The sequence below is a fragment of the Orbicella faveolata genome, unplaced genomic scaffold, assembly GCF_042242905.1.
Source record: "Orbicella faveolata isolate gen_17 unplaced genomic scaffold, um_ofav_v1 contig_13, whole genome shotgun sequence".
NCBI classification, from domain to species: Eukaryota; Metazoa; Cnidaria; class Anthozoa; order Scleractinia; family Merulinidae; genus Orbicella; species Orbicella faveolata.
This window is the reverse complement of record NW_028301540.1, coordinates 1,566,552-1,586,623: the sequence shown is the minus strand read 5'-3', so window position 1 is coordinate 1,586,623 and position 20,072 is coordinate 1,566,552. Positions and strand designations below refer to the sequence as shown.

General features: G+C 39.0%; 2 protein-coding genes across 2 annotated transcripts; one reads left to right on the top strand and one right to left on the bottom strand.

Moving 5' to 3' along the window:
- Positions 1 to 19: 19 nt before the first annotated feature.
- On the top strand, positions 20 to 14,534 carry LOC110047816 (mitochondrial protein C2orf69 homolog). Its single transcript, XM_089283997.1, has 12 exons — positions 20 to 106; positions 951 to 1,032; positions 1,351 to 1,535; positions 1,966 to 2,075; positions 2,777 to 2,899; positions 3,109 to 3,173; positions 3,763 to 3,857; positions 5,169 to 5,232; positions 5,327 to 5,425; positions 9,398 to 9,501; positions 11,780 to 12,041; positions 12,789 to 14,534. The coding sequence occupies exons 1-12, from the start codon at positions 89 to 91 to the stop codon at positions 13,226 to 13,228; spliced, it is 1,647 nt and encodes a 548-aa protein (XP_089140123.1). The 5' UTR covers positions 20 to 88; the 3' UTR covers positions 13,229 to 14,534.
- Positions 14,381 to 17,824, bottom strand: LOC110047815 (neuroligin-4, X-linked-like). Its single transcript, XM_020753557.2, has one exon. It carries the CDS (start codon positions 17,665 to 17,667, stop codon positions 15,829 to 15,831), a length of 1,839 nt encoding a protein of 612 aa, XP_020609216.2. The 5' UTR covers positions 17,668 to 17,824; the 3' UTR covers positions 14,381 to 15,828.
- Between the last annotated feature and the right edge of the window lie 2,248 nt (positions 17,825 to 20,072).

Sequence of the window (20,072 nt, the reverse complement as noted above, 5' to 3'; positions counted from 1 at the left end):
CGGCTGTGAGTGACGAGAGGCCTGGGTAGGAGGCTTTTCATTTCGCCTAGAAGCCATGATGGTGGAATTTTGTGAAATTTAATTTAGCATGGATAGGCTTGCACTGGTAAGTGACTGTGTTTTCTCTGGGTTTATGTAGATCGAAAATCAATGCCAATCGTCGTCTTCAATGCAGTGTGAAATATGTGCTGGATTTGCGTGGACTAGTCCCGTGGGACTACAATAGCTCAGTAGCTGTTGCTTAGGTTTCACCCAGCTAGGAAAACATTGGAGTGAAATCTCACACATGCTAAGTTCAATAAGTTCAGATACTTTATACAATTCAAACACTTGCAAAAACAAAATTATACTAAGCAATGATGACAACAGTGTGAAGTTAACGTAATCAAATAGAACAGAGAAGCGAGTAACTTTCATCGGGGGGGGGGGGGGGGGGGGCGAGGGGGAGGGCATTGTTTTTGTCTGAAGTAGTCCAGTGTATGGTTTGTGTACTTTGTCGCAGAACCTGATTGAACACCACAAGGTTCTGCTCTGAAGCAGGCAAAAGAGTTTCACAGAAGTGGACAAGAAGAACTTACCTTGGCTTAATATTGCTGAATGTTTTAATGTATGATAGTAAGACTGGGAGCTCAAGATTTTCTTGATCATATTTGCTGATAAAATTACAAGAATGCGCAATGTTAAAAATTGTGACAGAAAAAGAAAAACAGCTCTGCATATAAACCAACACCTTTGAAGACACAACGAGTGCAGTAATTGCGAGTGAATCTGAACTGTGGCATGGCAGCTTATTAGCGCCTGATTCTCTGATGGTCCAGGTTGCTCACGGCCATGCGTGTGACCACAAGAAACCAGGACCATCTGAGAATCAGGCTATTGCATGCCAGGGTACATCTCCTTTCCTTGCAAATTTTGGGTTGAAGTGTTGTTTGAATATTTATATTTTGAAGGTAACTGGTGGTAACCGTGGCATTGGCCATGCAATCGTCAAGAGATTATGCAAAGAATTCAATGGAGTTGTCCTCTTCACTGGTAATTACAGTTGAACCCTGCTATTTCGAACTCTCAGGGGAAGTGAAAAATAGTTCAAAATAGTGGGAGTTCAAAATAGTGGTTAGTAAATGACTAAAAGAGCAAAACCAGGGGAAACAGTTTTGGGTTTGAACTTGCAGGGGCATTCAAAATGACGGAATTCAAATCAGTACGATCCAGCTGTATAGATTTGTAGACAAATGTTTAGGTCCCTACTACTTTCTTTCGATGTATGTTTTTAAAAGATCAAGCAGCTTGAAGATGGCCCGGGTGGGTACTACCCCAAATTGATTATTGTTATTGTTTTGATTCATATAGCTAGAGATGAGAATGCTGGGGCTAAAGTCTGTGGAGAACTCAGCAAAGAATTAAATGTGACAAATATCAAATATTATCAACTTGATATCACATCACAGGAGAGTATCAACAAGCTGCGTGATCATGTTATGGAGAAGTTTGGTGGACTGGATGTGTTGATAAACAATTCTGGTGTGTTGCTTAAGGTAATTCAGAACTAAAATCTTTTATTTGTAAACTGGATTCCAGAGGATTGCCAGCCAAACAAAATCAAAATCTGGCAGATTACCAATTTCACCCTCTCAACCCTAAAAAAATGTTGTTAAAAGTAGAGCTCTGCCAATTCAACCACAAAAATGTGTCAAGTTTTCCAGACTTTCTCCCTGAAAATGCCAAAAATCAGCTGAAATATGTATGTATTTTATGCTCTTTCCTTTGTATACAGGTAATTTGTAAAAGAGACTGTGAGTTTTAATCCTTAACTGAGAGACTCCTGGATAATCCACGAGAGTTGGCATAGATTATAGATGACAATCCTAATGATATATCTGACAATGTGCTAATGTGGACCATATAATACATGTATATAAACAGAGTGACTGCTTAATAGGGGTTTGCCTGTAATCCAACCAACAGAAAACTGCGTCTGCTTATGCTGAGAGAGCAGAGACAACTATCAAGATAAACTTCTTTGGAACATTGAACATGTGCAAAAGTTTCTTTCCTCTTCTGCGACCACATGCAAGGTAATTACAAGTCCAAGATAGATGAAGATTGAGGGTGAGAGTTAGCCTTGTGTCTCGTATTCAGGCTAGTAGCATGAGTCAATGTAGCCTTCAGTCTACACTAATATAGGTTTACAATAAAGGATAAAGAATAATAGGAAAAGATTCTCTATGCATTAATTCAGCTGGCATATAGGGAAATTTGTGGCTTTGGCTCCTATCGGTTACCTCAATTTTTCTCTTGTTCCATACTTGTGACAAAGAGAATACAACTAGCTTACACTGTACTCTTGTGTTAAATTAATTGCATGGCAAGGTAGTCTTGAGGTATATGTGCATGTTCTGATTCAGGGTTCCTTCTTGGTTGGGATTTTGTCACATGGACCATTTCCATGGCAATGGTCACAAGTCGTGTAATTTTTGTTTTGTGCCATATATAATAAACTACTTACTAGCCTAGCTTGCTTGAGCCGTGCTAGGGAATTTTGGCCCCCAGTAGTTTTTGTACGGACCTCACTGCACTCAGTCCTTACTGCTATGACCTCACACCAATATTCCCCAGTACAGCCCTCACGCTCAGTTAGTGAAAGGTTATTTTTCTTGTCATGTCCACGTAAGGATGTATATAAAATGTTACAATCTTCTTAGGATTCCAAGGCAGTTTTTAATAAGGGTGTTTATTGCTCCTGGAATAAAAAAGTGTGTTTTTGTTCATATAACAGGGTGGTAAATGTGTCTTCTCAGCTTGGAAGCTTGAGCTGTGTTTCTCCTCCATTACAGAAGCAATTTTCCTCCCCGACATTGACAGAAGCAGAGATTGTATCTCTCATGGAAAAATATCTCAGGTACACATATGTCAGTCACAATCAGGTTGCCATTCACTTGTATTGACCCACTGAGAGATGGAAAAAATTTAGCTTGGCAGATGTCTTTTATCTCCATCTTGAGTGTTTTTTAATATGCTACATCCTGAGAAGAGATGTAGCATATTAAATGAAAACATGAATTTCCATGAGTTGCATTTGTGAGGAACGTTCTCTTTTCTTACCAATAGTGATTCCAAACAGGGAAAGATTGCAGAAAATGGCTGGCCAGATGATGCTTCAGCTTTCAGTCCAGGTATGTACGGATTTGATCTAGAGCTTGAATCAGCACCTGGAAACAAGTACTACCAAGGGTTAGGGTTAGAACCTTCAGGACAATCAGATTGTAGCCACGCCATTGCTCACAAGATAACATAGAGAGAACTATAGCAACAGCAGCTTTGAAATGATGCAGTGGCACACGTTGACAACTAATGTTAATTGCATATTACTAAATGGTGAAGACTGCTGGCTTTGTTTAGTATAGTACATTTTTTTTCTGTTGTGGTGGTTGAATTTGCAGTTCCTGACGTCACTTTGTTTTGACCAGACAGTCTAAAATGCTCAGGCTCAAATTAAAAAAAAAGATACATCTAATCTGAAAAATGGAATGTGATGCAGACTTTTGTAAATGTGCACTGTACACAAACCATCATTAAATTTTAGTCAAAGACATCAGGTCATCAGAAGCCATAGGATTTGCAGATAAAAAGTCCAGTGTCACTGTCTTGCAGATTTTTGTATTAAGCAGTTTGCATGCCTAAATAATTATAATGTAACAGGCTTTTCATCTCAACCCAAATTAGTTTATTTTTGAGATTGGCAAGACTCTGCTCTCTTCTCAGCTTACAGTGTCTCCAAGATTGGTGTGACAGCTCTAAGCATGGTACAAGCGCATGAGTTCAAACATGATACGCGTGAAGGAATCTTAGTGAATGCTGTGAGTAAGATGTAGATTAATTAATTATTATCAAAATGGATAAAACATAAGAAGAACCAATATAGTACTTACTTAATCCCCTTTCCCCTCATATTTTTAGCCTCCTTCTCCCTGTAGCCTCCCCTATCATGCCTCTTTGTCCCCTCTAGACCACAAGCAGTCTCTCTTTTCCTTGAAAATCCATAGGGAAGAATGTAAAATATAGTAAGTGTGCTAGAGTGATTGTGAGCATGATGTGCAAGTGGCGATGCTGCTCAGATGTTGGAAGACGAGTGAAAGGAGAGACTGCAATCTCATGGTTTTATACAACATTTCTAATGCTACTTTGACAAGTCACATCAATGACACCTCCACCTATTTTGAATATAACACTCCAGTGTCTTTTTTTTTTTACGTGAATCAATCAAAGCTATATCCAGTAAGATGCGATGAAAGGTTCGACAGATTGCAGCTGAAACCAAACCTACGACCTCTCAAAAATTTTCATACTTCTCTACTCTACTTCAAAGTCCTCCTGATACCACAGTCCTTCAAAAACAAGTTTGAAGCAAAAAACTAATAACAAGGTCGCAAGATCAAAATTCAAAACAGAGCAGCAAATGCCATGAACCATAGGAGTCACACCATAGGAGACAAACATTACAACAGAATATGACATGTGCTGCATGTCACTTATAAAGTTTACAGACAGATGTGCGTCATAACTTCATAGACCAACCAATAGAATTACTCCATCACCAGAGTTTCAGGCTTCAGAAATGTTGTATGAAACCATTGCAGTCTCTCTGTTTGCTTGTCTTCTGACGCCCACGCTACTAGCAGCTTGCAGCATTGCCACTCACACGTCATGTTCACAGTCGCACTCGCATGTTTACTTGTTTTGCGTTCTTCCCCACGGTTTTCAAAGAAAAGACAGACTGCTCACAGTCTAGGTCCCCTTGTAATCCTTCATTGCTTCATCCTTGGCCATCCTTGGCCCTCCTTCCCTTCTGCCCCTTCTTTTTTCTCTTTTTTCCTTCCCCCCCCCCCCCCCTCCATTAATTCTTCCCTGGCCTCTCCTCACTCCCTTACCCACTCTACCCTGGATTTTGATAGACAGAATTTGTTTTGTTTTACACTTTGATTTACAAACTACAAAGTGTTCTTCCTGATACCAAAGAAAAAAATTCAGGTTTTAGTTTTGCCTCCAGGTTTGATTCATGACTAACTAAGGAACTAAGTAGATATTGAAAGGCTGTCAGCTTTTGCTGGTCGTAAGCAGCTCCTTGAACAAGATATTCAGAGCATTGTATTGGTTATTGGGCCATATAGGTGTGTCCTGGCTGGGTACGAACTGACATGGGTGGAGGAAATGCAAGCCGAAGCCCAGAAGAAGGTATGCACATTGCCTTGTTGACTGTTTGCTTCATTCTTCCTTCCTTTCTTTATTGGCATAGCCAGTCAATCCATTTTTGTTTATTTAATTTCAGGAGCTGATACACCGGTTTATTGTGCTCTCCTTCCAAAGGGAACAACAAGTCCAAATGGAGAGCTTGTGTATAGCAGGGAAATCCGTCCATGGCGTTCAGGCAAATCATCATAATCTGTTTGAAAAACTGTACCTAATTGACAAGTTTTGAAATATATGACAGTAATCTATTTTGCTTAGCTGAAGAAATGTGATGTATTGAGGATAAAGTTAACTCTGTGGATATCTAACAACCCATGTTAATTTAAAGTAGTACTGTGATTTCGCACACCTCAGATCATGCATTATATCACCCCCTCCCCCTTTCTCTTGGAGGGTCACTGGAAATTCCAAGCTCTGGGGGATCTGTATCTGGAGGGTGTCATGCTAATCAATGTTTTTTGAAGAGGAAGCCAAACTGGAATTTCCAATGGTGGGGGGGGGGGGGGGGGTGTCAACCAAAAAACCTTCCATTGGGGGTAGGAATGTTTTCTAGAACAATACAAATGCATACATATTGCCGGTTTTCATGTGACGTCATCAATTTCCAAAATAAAAAATTACCAATCCTTGTGAAGTTTTAGTTTCATCAGATGTAAGACCCTCTAATAACTTGACGTTTTGCTACGTTTAAGCCCGACAGGGTTCCTCATTATGTAATGGAGCACTTCAGAATTTCCAAGTTTATGCATTGCGTGACATTAAAATGGCGGCTCGATAAGGCTGTCGAGTAAGTCAAAAGATAAGTTATTGCTCAAGTTTTTACTAACTAAACAGTTCTTGTTCTAGACAAAGTATTAATTTCAATTTATCGGAGCTCTAGAGAAATAACGTTTCGTTTGAATGGTAAAACTCAATGACAGATGTTTCTGTTACTTTACGGCCGCCATGTTTGTGTCCCTCCGAGGGGCACAAACATGGAGACACCATACAAAGCTCTATAAATTTGAGTGAAACACTTTTCCGAATAACGCGCGGATGGAAAATCGTACAGACTTAAAACTTGGCGAGTTTATTTATGTATCAATCATCTTTCATATCTCAGCTTCTTGACTTAATTTAATGAGTGGTTACGATTTTTATTTTTGATGGCGTGACACTGCAAACCAGCCATACTTAGATAAGGAGAAAGAAGCTTAATGATCAGACCTTTAAGTAGAAATAACAGTAATAATTTCAAGCTAATGAGAATACCACTCATCTATAAAACAGCATGAAGGACAGAAAAACAGTCATTGCCATATAAACAACTCTTTAATTCCCAAGACTGATCAACGGCAGGCAGATAAGTGATGAGAATTGAGTAAACCATTGTTGAGGGGATGTCCTTGATATAGCAACAAATTATCTGCTCTAACACCAAGTTCTTAGTGGTCATATTTTTATGTTCAACCAAATTTATGAAAACTGTATGCATTTCAACATTTGAGAATTTTTATTTTTTACTTTTATTTTTTAAAACTTGGAACATGAAAGTTAAATGTATGTGATCAAAGATGTGTTTCTAAGTCGTACGTGGTATCATTGGTTGAAATAAAAGATGCAAAGTGGATTTAGTTGTTAACAATATACTTATTTCTTTGGATTCCACAGGCCCTCTGTCAAGTTCCTACCCTTGTAATGAACCCCTTGGTCTAAGTACAAATTCTCCCTTACCCATCGTCATGCAGTCTCCATTTTACCCAGCTTTATCATGTTTTTTTTTTGATATGCTGAGGAGAAATTAGACGCTAATCACTCTTGAGGATTAAAGGGTTCGAAAGGCACAGCTGTTATTTGAGGAATATCTACAAAGGAAACTAGCGTCTGACTTCCTGATAAAGAGCATTAAGCGTCTCCTATAGGCGAATCTTTGCTGATGTCATTTTTTACATTTTTTGCTCATTAACATACGACTTTGGGCAGAGAAGGCATCACGCTAGACACGAATTGACTACAAACATTTAAAGAGCTTGTGAAACTTAGTAATGGGTGAACTTTTTGGTTGTTTTGTCGGCCTTTGGGTGTAATATTGCGGAGAAATAGGCTTTTAAAAATTGCAAAATTTCTGGGTAGCAAGAAACTAATGAGCTCATAAATTCTTTGTAAAATTTTGAGTTTTTAAACCCGCGTTGCACAAAAAGTATTTAATACATCGGGCTCAAATTCCGGGGGAGGTTGTTCAGTGCAGAACGGGGTAATCTGATAGCCGCCCTCCGTTTTTTGCTTACATTTAACATTTCTGGAATCGGTTTCGCTGTTGGATTTGGAAGTTTTATCAAACAAGACTTACCCGTGTTAAGAGAAACTTTTGTCCTCGCTCTTGAGTACTACTGCTACATGTACGATTAGAGTCATCACTGAATGTACGATCAATGTCCGTGTCCTTGTGCACGTATATCCTGCTTACGGAGTTTCTCGCACAGCAAATATTTAGATTAAGATTTAGGGTATGCGCGGGAATTTCAATGGCTTTTTAACTGTGCTTATTTTCTCGACTTCAAGATCTTTCTCTGTTAATGTTGGCAGTTTTATTAAAAGAAAACTATTAAAAACATTTGCGGATTTGGTCGGCACGTATCAAGAAAAGCTTTGCCCTCCCTTGTAACGGCCCCCGACCTCGGGTCGGACCTTGCACAAAGTCCTTCTCGATACGGACCTTCCGCTGGCAAGTATAACCGTGGTCATATTTAATTTGCCCGTTTGAAAGTAGAAAGCCTCCCGCTCTTTATTAGCCACTTCCAGGCGTTCAGTTAGTTCAACGAACTGACCGCCTGGGAAAGGCTAGTTCTTTATCGACTACTTAGGGAAGCGGGGTTTTTTTCCGAGGAAAAATTTGCTAATATATACAGCAAAGGCGAACATTTTCTAATGTTGAGCATATGGCTACTTCTTGCCTGTCTGCATGCTGTTGGTTTGTTTTCGTACTAACTTGAAGATGGCGGTGGATCATTCTTATCTATATTTTTCAGACTTTCATCCTACATAGGTCAAGTAGTAGATCTTTTGCGCCAGAAACATGAATTCGCGGTTTCAGTCGTTGAAAATCTACTTTTTCCATCCTTTTTCACCGTTCATAAACGCTGGCTAAACGACTTGAAAATAGTCGTTTTTCGACATTCAGTATGCCCAGATGTTTGTTCGAAAAAAAAATTAAATCTTTCATTTGACAAAACACAAATGCAATAAAACTCAACCCATGTGTTGTCTAACTTGTCTAACTTTACAGTCGGATCAACAAATCTTCGAGAAAATTACATTGATTTGAGAGCGTTTTGATTGAGTTAATCAATTAGATACATTTAAAACAGTTCGCTTACCAACATTGGTCACCGTCCTAGTTCAGTGAAGGTATGGTAAAACGAACGGATGTTTGGGCAAAAGACAACTTGAAAACGAGCGGCTGATGTACATGTTGATTAAGATTACAAATTGTGAAATGGACGTTTTACAGATCATTCAATATATAGTGGCTGGCTTTATAAACTGGAGTTTTGTTAATGAGGCGATTTTATGAGGTCAAAAACAAACAGATTTAATGTACAAAATGGAAAAAAGGTCAAGTATTTACCAAACAATAGATCGTCCTTTTGAATGGCTTGGCTAATGATGCTGTCCTTTGTTATGTTGTTTCTCTCTTTACTCTTTTTATTCCACGTGGTTTTATCCATACAAATCACATTGCAGCATTTCGTTTAATTAAACGGCACTTAGATTTTCTTTATATGAATTTTCCGTCTGGTTTCCGGCTGAAATGCTTCAATTAAAACGAATTAATGACTAAATAACGTTTTTCTTGGCGTGCATAAATTGTTTAAGTGTATTTAACTTGGAAGGCGAAGTTAATTTCCTTAGATTGGTTTTGTATGAATTTTCCGCCAGTATGGCACCACACAGATGTCAAAGAGGGGATTAATTTAACGGAGTATAACAAAGGAATAAGGATTATTACGTAAACACTGTCCAATTTTTATGGTAATGGCTTCGTTAATATTGCTATACACGACGCTTTGTTTACTTTTGTTGCTCGTGAAGATCAGTTTTTCTACGTAGTTTTAATTTCAAGGCTTAGTTTTGCCGTTTTTTATGGATAAATCTTCAACTTTTCCTTTAGTTCGGCGTATGCTGGCGCATGGACACGATGGAAGAAAGAATGATGTGGTGTTCTGCGGCTCTGAAGCTCAGCAACACGTTGTATTTTTCCCTGGTGATGTACAGGTAAGAAAAAAGAATTGTGCTATTGTAAACAATTCTTGTTCAGCAGATGAGAGCGCTGAAGAAATTGAACGAACTGGTTATCAAGTTATTCAGCAGTAGTGTGCGCTAACTGACTTTCCATTTCGATTTTGCTGTAGTTTGCGTCTGTATTTCACGGTAAATGACTTTGTCTCAAAATGTGTTTTGAATATTACTGGCCATCTACGATCACTCCGTTCCCTAACCAAACTACTTAATGCAGTACACACACAAAAAATCTTTTTAGTGAAAAGCTTGAGACTCATATTGTCTGAGCTCTAACGCACGAGTATCATAAATGTACTCGCTAAACTGTTTTGTTTATCAAGTCATTGAAGTTAAAAGCTTTGAAATGAGAGGCGATATGCCGACTGGTTATTTCATCATCCAATATTTGCTGAAACAGCGTATTCTAACAAGTGCGCAAATTATTTTACTGTAATCAAAACAAAGTATTGGTTCAAAACGATGTACTATTTTCAACTTGTAAAATTTTACTCATTGGCGAGACGTCTATTAGCATATATTCTTTACCCTCTAAACAAGGTTCTTTGTTTTGTGATGTGTACTGTATGTAAGCTCTCCAGGCAGCTTGCTGTGTATTGTTGAAGTTCTTGCTGCTTGCTTGCAAGTAAACTTAATTCCCAACATGCTTGACTCGCGAATATGTGGTATACAGTATTTCTATTGAGAAAGCTTCGTAAAACTTCATTTTCGTATTATGACTAGAGACTTGAATAATTTGAATAAATCATCTAAAGTGAAAGTTATTGCCGAGTATGGAGAGTGCTTTGTTTGTAAAACTTAATTTCCTATTAAAGTGATTTTTTCCGTTTAGCTATAGAAGTGTTCGAAGCAAAATGTGGAAGTTTGCTGTCCCAAGTGTTTTGCTTAACGCTGCGCACGTGGAAAATACGAGTGAGGGTTGGTGCTGCAGGGTTCAAAGAGCATCGTAGCATTACAAAATTACGATATCTCTTTTAACCAACTACAGCTGGATCCCGGTAATTCGATCTCGGTTATTCGATTGCCTTCCCTTGGATTTACCCTTCAGTCATTTACTATCGGCTATTTCGAACGATTTTTCGTTTCCCTAAGTGTTCGAAATAGCGGAGTTTGACAACTGTAATTCTAAACATTTCCTGAAAACCCGCAAAACAGAGGAAACGAATCGGCCGGTCTTTGTGTGGTTTATTGACTTTTTTAACTCGTTCTGGACGCGTTAATTGGAAATCTTTTTATCGTGTAATATCGTGAAAAGATGAACAAACAAAGAAACAAAGAACGCTCAGTTTGCGCTTGGGTTTGCGAAGAAATCGACTATCGTCGCTTACCACCAGCGAACAACACGATATGGAATTAGTGAACTATTATAAATGCTCTTGGTGCTTGTTTTCATCTAGCGATGGGTTTAACATTTATTCTTTCCTGAGTAGAATTTTCAATCATCGCATTCGTCTTTACATACATACATAACGCAAAACCGCAAAACACGTTGGGTTACGTTTCATTTTCTCATTGTTTTGTTGGACAAACTCGCAAAAGGTAACGTGATTTGACAACACTCCAGCGGATTATCCTGCAGCCATTCCAGACATGTTGTGTCGAAAGTAAATACTTTTTTCAGATGGACGTATGTGAAAAACATTGCTCGCTTTTAGAATAGTTTTTTCGTTTTGGTTATAAGCTTTCAGGACGCTAAACCCAAGACTTTCGTCATGTCGGGATGAACAGAAGTATTCTCAATTTTGGTGTTTACATGTAAGTCTACATCAGCCCAGAATTAAATTAATAAACTTGCACGAAACGATTGTTGAACTACTTGTTAACAGTTGTTGAATTATTTTATCGATCGATCGCTTTCCAAAATAGAGGGTTTGGATTTAAAAAGTTATCATTTACTTATTAAACAGTACGGTTGGCTTGATGTCGTTCCAAAATCCCCAGACCCTTTTACGGCGGACGTGCAGAGCACTGTTGTTCCTTTGCTCTACTGGCACGTATGACGCAGCTCAGATATTGTTACAGACCTCCAACTTTCGGATAATTTTAAACGACGGGTTAATATTATATGGGAGATATGACGCAAAACGACGCTTCTGATGGGCAAAAAGAAATGGTACAATCCCATACCCTCCCCAGGTGGATAACTAAATTGTCCTTTAATCCCCATCAGGGTAGGACATGAGAAAGAATGCGACTGGCTGGCCTTGGCTACCATGCAGTGTTCGTATTCATGTATGGTTTGATTTATTTACAGGATTGCGTGGAAAACATGGAAACACATGCGCATAATAAGAAATGGAAGCAGTGGAATTTAGAATCCACAGCCAAGATTTTAGAGAAAAGATTTCCCAATAGCTTCATTTGGGTTGTTCGTCCGTCAAGATATCATCTGAACACATTTGCTTGTTATCAAAACTTTGTGGAAGCCGACATGTTTGGTGTTCCGGATCACAGGAATCACGATTATGGCGCCTTGTATCACTTAAGAGCCTTGCTGGAGTCTGCGGTCAAACAAGGTGAGTGAGGCAGCATCGCGAAACAGCTGGTCGAAAGCCGGTTAACGCCAACCCAGGATTAAAAGATAACCGAAGTATTAATTTTTCTCGTACAAAACATTTGTCACTGCCTATGTTTTGTGTAGTTTGAGATTATTTAAATTCAAAACTGAAGGACAATCAATATAAACGGAAAACCTGAACGAAAAGTTACAAAACTGATATCAATATTCATCATATTCCTGGACAACCCGGCCCAGGCAGAAATGGCTCTTTTTCTGGCAGGGACCATAGTACTGGGTCCACGTTAGGGGGATTATGGGTAGTTTCTTGAGACATGTATAGCTGTCCGTTACGAACTGATTTGAATCAGTCAAAGTCACACTTGCCTCGATCACCAAAATTTTGTGTTTTAAATTTTGAGATATTTACCTTTAGCAATTCTCTGTTTACTCGTACCTCTGCCACCAGAGTTGGCGGGACCGCAGCAGTTTGTTTCAGTATGCTGGGACATGTATAGACCCTTTGCATAAATATGACGCCTATATTTGAATAACAATACTTATACATCCTAAACCTCACATTCATGTGAAAAATCTTTTGTATGGAAACATACGTACGAGGCTAAGGATGTCCAAAGTTTTTGTAAAAGAAAAACCTTATAACAAGGATTTTATGGTACATAAAGTGCCTAGAGAGGAAAGACAGGAATGGTCAATTTTCTCGGATTTTACAGTTTCTATTTTTTGCATTTCTCAACCCATGCAGTCTTGGACATTCCAGAGGGAGAGGAGGACCCCACGTTTGATTTCCAAGTGATTCTTGTGGGTTTCAGTAAAGGATGTGTTGTACTCAATCAAATCATTTACGAACTATCCACGGTTTCAGCGGGAGTAGATCCTTGTCTTAATGACTTTGCGTCACGCATAAGTGCCATGTACTGGTTGGACGGAGGCCATAGCGGCGAGTCAAACACGTGGATAACAGATGAAAAATTCCTTGATCATCTGGCCAAGCACGTGCCAAGGATTCGCGTGCACGTGACTCCTTACCAAATCAAGGATGCGACGCGGCCGTGGATTGGGAAAGAGCAGAAGAAGTTTGTGGAGAATCTTCGCTCGCTTGGCGCAAACGTCAAGGTCAAAGTCCATTTTCAAGACAGAGATCCCTCCCTAGCTTTCCACTTTAAACTTCTTGAAAGTTTTTAGTGAAAGTATTGAATCGTGTTAATTGTTATTTATTTGCCATGAATCACTAAGCACTTAATGACTGATCCCGCGGGAAACAGTGAGTTTTGTTTCCCCTCGACCTCAATACTCCTGAGTGAGGGTCTCGGAAAGAAATCGTTTGCTTGACACCGGCTGGATCACAAATTTGCCACGGTTTGAAGGAGCACGACCTGATCACGTGCGAGTCGAAAGTTCAAGTTGTTGTATCCCTAGGGAGTTAGTGAGTTTTGACCCACGACACGTAACACGTTCTCCTTCAATCGGATCAATTTGAGTTGGGAGATATAACAAGAATGCTTGATATGCATGCTTCACGGTTACTGAATGTTCTTGTGGAAACTTCCTCAAAGTAATCATAAGCCTTCTATGAGACTGTTAGCCTCTGTTAGACTGTTGGCCTCTGTTGAACTGTTAGACATCTATTAGTCTGTTAGACTCCGTTAGTCTGTTAGACTCTATGACTGTTAGACTCTGTTAAAGGGGCTAGGTCATGCTATTTTAGGTAATTTTGTTTAATTTTGTTAATTATGAGCTCTAAACGTCAAATTGCAGAGCAAGAGTCTTTCATTTGCAAAATCACGGCCACATAACAACTGAGAATGATTTTCCAGCTGTGTAAATGACATTTTGATATATACTGATATAAATTTGAAAAAAGGTGGGCCGACGTTTTTCAAATTTACCCAAATGCAATCCATTTTAATCCTCTCCAGTTTTGTCCAGCAATGTCCCTTCTTAGCTTTCCTGTGTTTTGTTTGAGATCTTCTATAGTTTTTAGCCATTTTTGTGATATTCTAGTTGGACCATTTGATCGGTGCTAAAATTGCCTAAAATTGCGTGACCTAGCTCCTTTAAACTGTTAGACATCTGTTAGTCTGTTAGATTCTGTGAGACTGTTAGACTTTCCCAGTATTTTTCCTGACTTACTGGGAGTTGCCGAAATGTTCAATAATCTTGCAGAAATTTCCTCAAAATAATGTAAATATGTTAGTCATTCAGTGGTATACAATTTGGTCTTTTTTTTTCCACAAGCTCGTTCGAAAACTGTTAGTGCATGCGTCAGTGGGCGTGTCATTAATGAGTGAATAGTTCCTGGCGAGAATTCAATGAATAACTTAAGTTGACATAATATTTATTTCAGAATGTTTTTTTTTAATATATTCTCAAGGAAAACGATGAACAATTTTTGTATATACACGATGCATTTGTAATAAAACTCAATTATCATAGTAAATGGATTGCCAAATGTAATTATGCTAATTACACACATGAGTGAAAAACACTATACTTTGCTTGTTGTTTTATATTCGAACTAACAGGTTAGGCTTCGAAAAACCTTACAGCAAAATTACAGCATTGTTTAATTACTCTGTTTGCTACAAACTCTATTTAATTACTGTATAAGATGGCTCAATCCCATTCAAAATGGCCCTCAAGGACCAAGACTAGAATAAGTACAACATCGCCATAATCATAAACTTTAAACCTCTTATTTTACAAAGCTGCTGTTGTTTTTGCATGTTATGGATATTAAGAATATTAGTCTCTCTGCGGCGCTAATGTTTATGTCGATAAATTAATCGAAATTAGACAGCCTTTACTCTATCTTCGGCCTATTGTACTTCACAAAAAGTTCTTTACCCATTTCATGTAACGTATAGCTAGACACTAGAGCGTTCCACTAGAACAAATTATTTTCGAAATTATTTATTTCTCCCAGTTCCATGATCTTTAAAGAGTGTTTCTAGCGTTCGCCTCAATGGAGCTTGCCGTATTGTTACTATGTATCAGTTATCATGCTTGTAAAATTTTGACTGATTTGTCGAGTAATATATAAACGTATTCGCATCAGAAACTGATTCGTTTTCTTCCCAACGCGTCACAACTTGTTCATCTCTCTATCAGTCCTGAGACTAAGTTTGATCGTGTTGTAAGCCACGAAATGTTTGATTGAAAATCTAACTGATGAGAAATAAATTTCCGGCATATAGGTGATATGTTTGTTCAACATTTCTCACAATCATTTCGGTAATGGATTTTTTATATTCCTGCAATTATCCCAAACTTGTAAACAAATTAGTTTCAGGTTTTCTTTTCTGCTTTGTAAAACAAAAGAAGTGATTTTTAATCTTTTTTTTTTCTTTTCCTTTAACATTTTTCACCTAAGTAAAATATTTACAGAAACCGGCCAATGTGATCACATTTTGTCAGTTTATCAAACATGAACAATTCCATCGGAAAAAGAAACCGAGTTTCCATGATTACTAATTACTCTGTTTGTTAGAAATTTACGCAATAGAATGAAATCTGCAAAAATGAAGTTTCAAAGTTGTTTTTTTTTTTCGTTTGTGCAGCTGCTTGAGTGGGTAATTTAGGAAGTGATATGCAACACGTTTGCCAAACGATTCGTAGACAGCAACCCGTATTCACAAATTTTATGCCAAACACTCCTGTATAAAAATTTGACCATTACACTGCCTCGTGTTTTGTCCATTAGCTAAGTAATAAAATTCGGCAACACTCCGTCTCGAGTACAATTATTGCTCGATTTACCCAGGGTATTTAAGTGTCTTCCAGTTTCAGGTTTTTGAAGCTAATAGCCAGATGTTTACAATGAATAAAGCGAGCGCTAGGCACCAGCGGGAGATTTTGTTGATATGGCCGCCGCTTTTCGTTCCTCGTACATCCGGGCCTTGGCATTTTAATTTTTCTGTCAAAGAGTTGGACAAGTCGGGTAGATAATCATTCCAAAATGCCACTTTCAGAGCCTTAAAATCTTTCGACATTTGAGGGGTGGTTTCGATGCGAAGATACTCTTGGTCGTTTGGCCGAAAATTCCTCCATTTTATTCCGTCAACAGGTTGGGGCGTTGTGTCTCCAAACTTGACAAAGTTAGTGTAAACAGTCACCATGAAATCACTTATGTTTCTGTCAGCTGCAGTGTAGGGGTGTGGCGACGTAGCGTCCAACAGTGGCACACCAAACACATACGCAGTGATATCCCCGTGCACCACTCCTTCCCAGACTTGTTTAGGGCTGTGGACAGAACGATGGCGAAACTCGTACAGCCATGTCGGTGAAAACTGACTTTGGAACAGAAGGCTGGCGTATGTCGGAGCGACCACATAATAATCCGTAAGAGCATCAATGATACTTTGACGAATCTTGGTTGAGTTGTTTTCTCTGGGCCATCGTGTATACTGAAATTCCACCGCATCAACTAAAAGAGGTGTTCGGTCTGCAGTGTGTCCCATACTGTTGATCATATGTTCCTCTATGAGTCCTCTAAAGATAGTTTTGTTGTATTTCGATATGGAGTTGCCCAGCAGCAAAAAAGAACCTTCATTGCTTACAAATCCGGCAATGGTGGGAACCTTTTGAAACTTTCCCGCCTTCCTGAGATTTATTGGTGAATCTGGCAAAAAGTGTTTGTCGACAACAGGGTAAAAAATCAAGTTACTTGAGGTAGCCGTCAGAATTTGCAGCGCAGTTTTCGACCGAAGGCACTCTATCATGTTTTGCTGATTCGCAACGGCACAGTTTAAATTCTCAGCAAGCTGCAGCGAGGATGAAGTAACGCCTGATTCTCCATGGAAAGCAAATGGCGACAGATCAGTCCCACTTTCACTTATAAGGCGATGAAAAAGACCATTTGACAGTGAGGAAAGCAGGTGAAGATTAACACTAGAACCTCCAGCGCTCTCCCCGAGAAGCGTTACTTTAGAAGGATCGCCACCAAAACTCTCGATGTTGTCTTTGATCCATTTCAACGCTTCTACTTGATCTAACATTCCATAATTTCCAGGTGCCGTGGAATCACCTGTTGAGAAGAAGCCAAATGCGCCGAGTCGATATTGAATACTCACGAGAATAATACCTCGCAAAGGTAGATATTCACCGGGAGATACCACTCTTATCGGAGTGCCAGCGAAAAATCCACCACCGTGGATGTAAGCTAGGACGGGATACAACTGTTGAGATTTGTTCTGTTGTTTGGATATGTTTTCCGCGGGCGTGTAGATATTTAAATACAAACAGTCCTCGCTGATGTTCTCTTCGGTTTCCGAGAATCCCTTCCAAGCTTGCCGAATGGAGATGTTGTAATGTATTATCTGCTGCATGCAGATGCTCCTGAATCGAGTCGCTTTGTAGACGCCATCCCGCTTCCATCCCTTGTGAGGCTGAGGAGGTGCAAACCTCAAGTCACCAGTTGGCGGAGCTGCGTAGGGAATTCCCAGAAATTTATGGATTGCATTTATGGATCCGTGGGCGTTCGGAATTACTTGAGTTAGCCCCTGAAGGGTGCCTAGTTTAGTTGTAACTTCCACGGTAGAATTCAGAGCCCGAATAGCGCAAAAGTGCAGCGTAATGATCAAGAAAAGTGGCATTTTTTGCGGAGCTTGTTTTCTTGACGCCATCTTATTCGAGAGCTTTTGGCCAAATGACTCTCTAATAAGAAGCTTGCAATGTTTGTACCTCGCTCACCTGTCGATTCGCTGACGAAACAATCTTAAATGCCCTGAAAAGGTAATATCAATCGTTTAGTTTGTTTTGAGAATGGGAAAATTCAACGGAAATGGCCATACATATTTTCTATTGATGTAACCGGCAAGGGGCATCTAACACATGTCAAACAATCAGCTAAGATAATTGAATTTAGCATCTTTTGTTGATGATAATTATTGCAATGCCTCCTGGTAGTCTAGAAAAATTGTTTTTAATTTGTCTGTTTGACTTGCTCTTTTTCACCTAAATTTTGAAGAGGAAAGTACTCAATTACATTTTGACATATTTTAACTAAACTTTATCGCGAACACTGTGGAGAAAATGAACAAGCTTTTGGATCTATGTACCTGTTTTTATTCGTACACATGGTGTTGCTGGGTCAAAATCAGTTTTGACCCATAAGTGGCAATTAATTCACTCTGAGAATTGAGGAAATTCCTCGTTCTTTCGTCATTCACTTTCATAATGGCAAACAGTTGGTCGAGGAGCAACTCTTATTTACACTCACGCTGTTAAATCTGTTTTTTCTTTTGATGTTTTGAAGTTATAAATTCACGGGCATGGTGCGAGTTCCGGAATTGAAAAAATGTTTGTGTTAACTGCGATTATACACAGTGTTCTTAATTACAATTCTCAAAGTTGGAGATCTTGTGAATTAATTATTTTCTTGTAAATGTGGTAAACGAATGCGATGAGGAGGAGAATTGATCTAACATGAACTTTGTCGACATCTCAAACTTTGGGAAGAGATTCACTGCCCCATGTAAATGGAAAAAAATATTTTACTTTACATAATGGAGATATTGCGCGTTAGATACTGACTTATTCACAAAACAAATATGCTATTAACTATTATTTGATCAAAACGTTGAGGAATATTATTCTAAAACGAGTGAAAAAGATATTTGCTGTCTCCTCAGTCATCATTTGTTAATCAAAATGCCGTTTAAACATATAATACCGTTTATTCTAAAAGGGCATTTAACCACACGCCTTAATAAACAGAACCTACCGCTTTTTTCCAGCTCCTAGAACCATATGAGAAGCTTTTTTACTCCATCTTCATCACAATTCCTTATAACTTCCTAAATTAATATTCAGAAGAATACGAAAGTACAATAGCATACGACATTAACTCTTATCAAAGTTTCTGGGCACTGGAGTAGAGATAATGTGTTATTCAGAGCGGAAAGAGGGCGAAGATACTTTGTAAAATAAAACTTTAAATAATGAGATTTTAAGTTTTGTCGCAGACACTTTTGACGGGGCGCGGCGCGGCACACCACTGGAGGTGGCGCGGCAAACTGCGTTCCACGGAATCCGCGCGTTCTTTTCCCGCCAAAACTGTCTATTGTGTATGTGAGAGTCCAATCATTGTTTGGTTACCGCTGACCGATAACTCATATGTTCTGAATATTTGTTTTGGTTTCTATTTTGTTCACCAGAAAGATCTCGTTTTTATTTACTCTTTACAGTTCACGCGCAAAGAAATGAAAATCCCCCTTCCTACGTCAGGTCAATATCAGATGTGCAGGGTCTTCGCCGGTTGCTGGTAACGTGTAAAATCATCTATTGTTGGATCAAATGCAATTGTCCTTAATTACGTGAAACATAAACCTGCGTTCAGGAAAGAGGTCGAAGCCGTTGCATCCTGGCTAATTATTGTTGTACTTAATTTATCGCTATTAAAATATCACATTACCTCAATTCGAAAGTAATTTTCAAGAGCGACTTACGCGCTCGTAACTGATGGCCTTTATCACTCTTCGTAGTGAAACAATCTCCTTATAAAGGTGTGGAAAGTTTCGTGTCCATGCACTCATGCAGTGCTTTGACTGCTTTATTTCGGAGAGGGAGCATTTGGAAATTCATGGCGCTGGCGACCTCGAGTCTATATCATAGGTAATACTGTTTCCGACCACTTCTTGGCTGATAAATCGACTTGCCCTGTGACCTGATTGGAGTTGCAATTTACAAAAGAATACCGCGCTGCTAATAAGGACAATACGTTTCTAAATGATGCAAGCTGTGCCATCTTTGAGACAGAAGAGCTAGCGCAGCCCACAAATCAGGCCTAAAAAAACAACTGGATCATTTGTGGAAAACAAGAGATTGTGATCATAATCTCTTGTGGAAAATAAGTCCGTAACAAGTGATGAAACTCAGATGTATGCACGAGAAACAATCATCCCTGTTGAAACAATAAATATAAAGAGCTCCTCAGCAAACACTAATCAGAAACTAACAATAACGGCAAAACCACAGCGAAAACAAGTTATAGGAGCGCCGAGACAATACGACATGGATAAGGACAAAG

Excerpts from the sequence above, each read along its gene's own strand:
- LOC110047815 (XM_020753557.2), bottom strand. The coding sequence starts at position 17,667 with ATGGCGTCAAGAAAACAAGCTCCGCAAAAAATGCCACTTTTCTTGATC.
- LOC110047816 (XM_089283997.1), top strand. Across the intron at positions 3,174-3,762 it reads TGCTTCAGCTTTCAGTCCAG|CTTACAGTGTCTCCAAGATT; the intron begins GTATGTACGGAT and ends CTCTCTTCTCAG. Across the intron at positions 12,042-12,788 it reads GGAGTCTGCGGTCAAACAAG|TCTTGGACATTCCAGAGGGA; the intron begins GTGAGTGAGGCA and ends CAACCCATGCAG.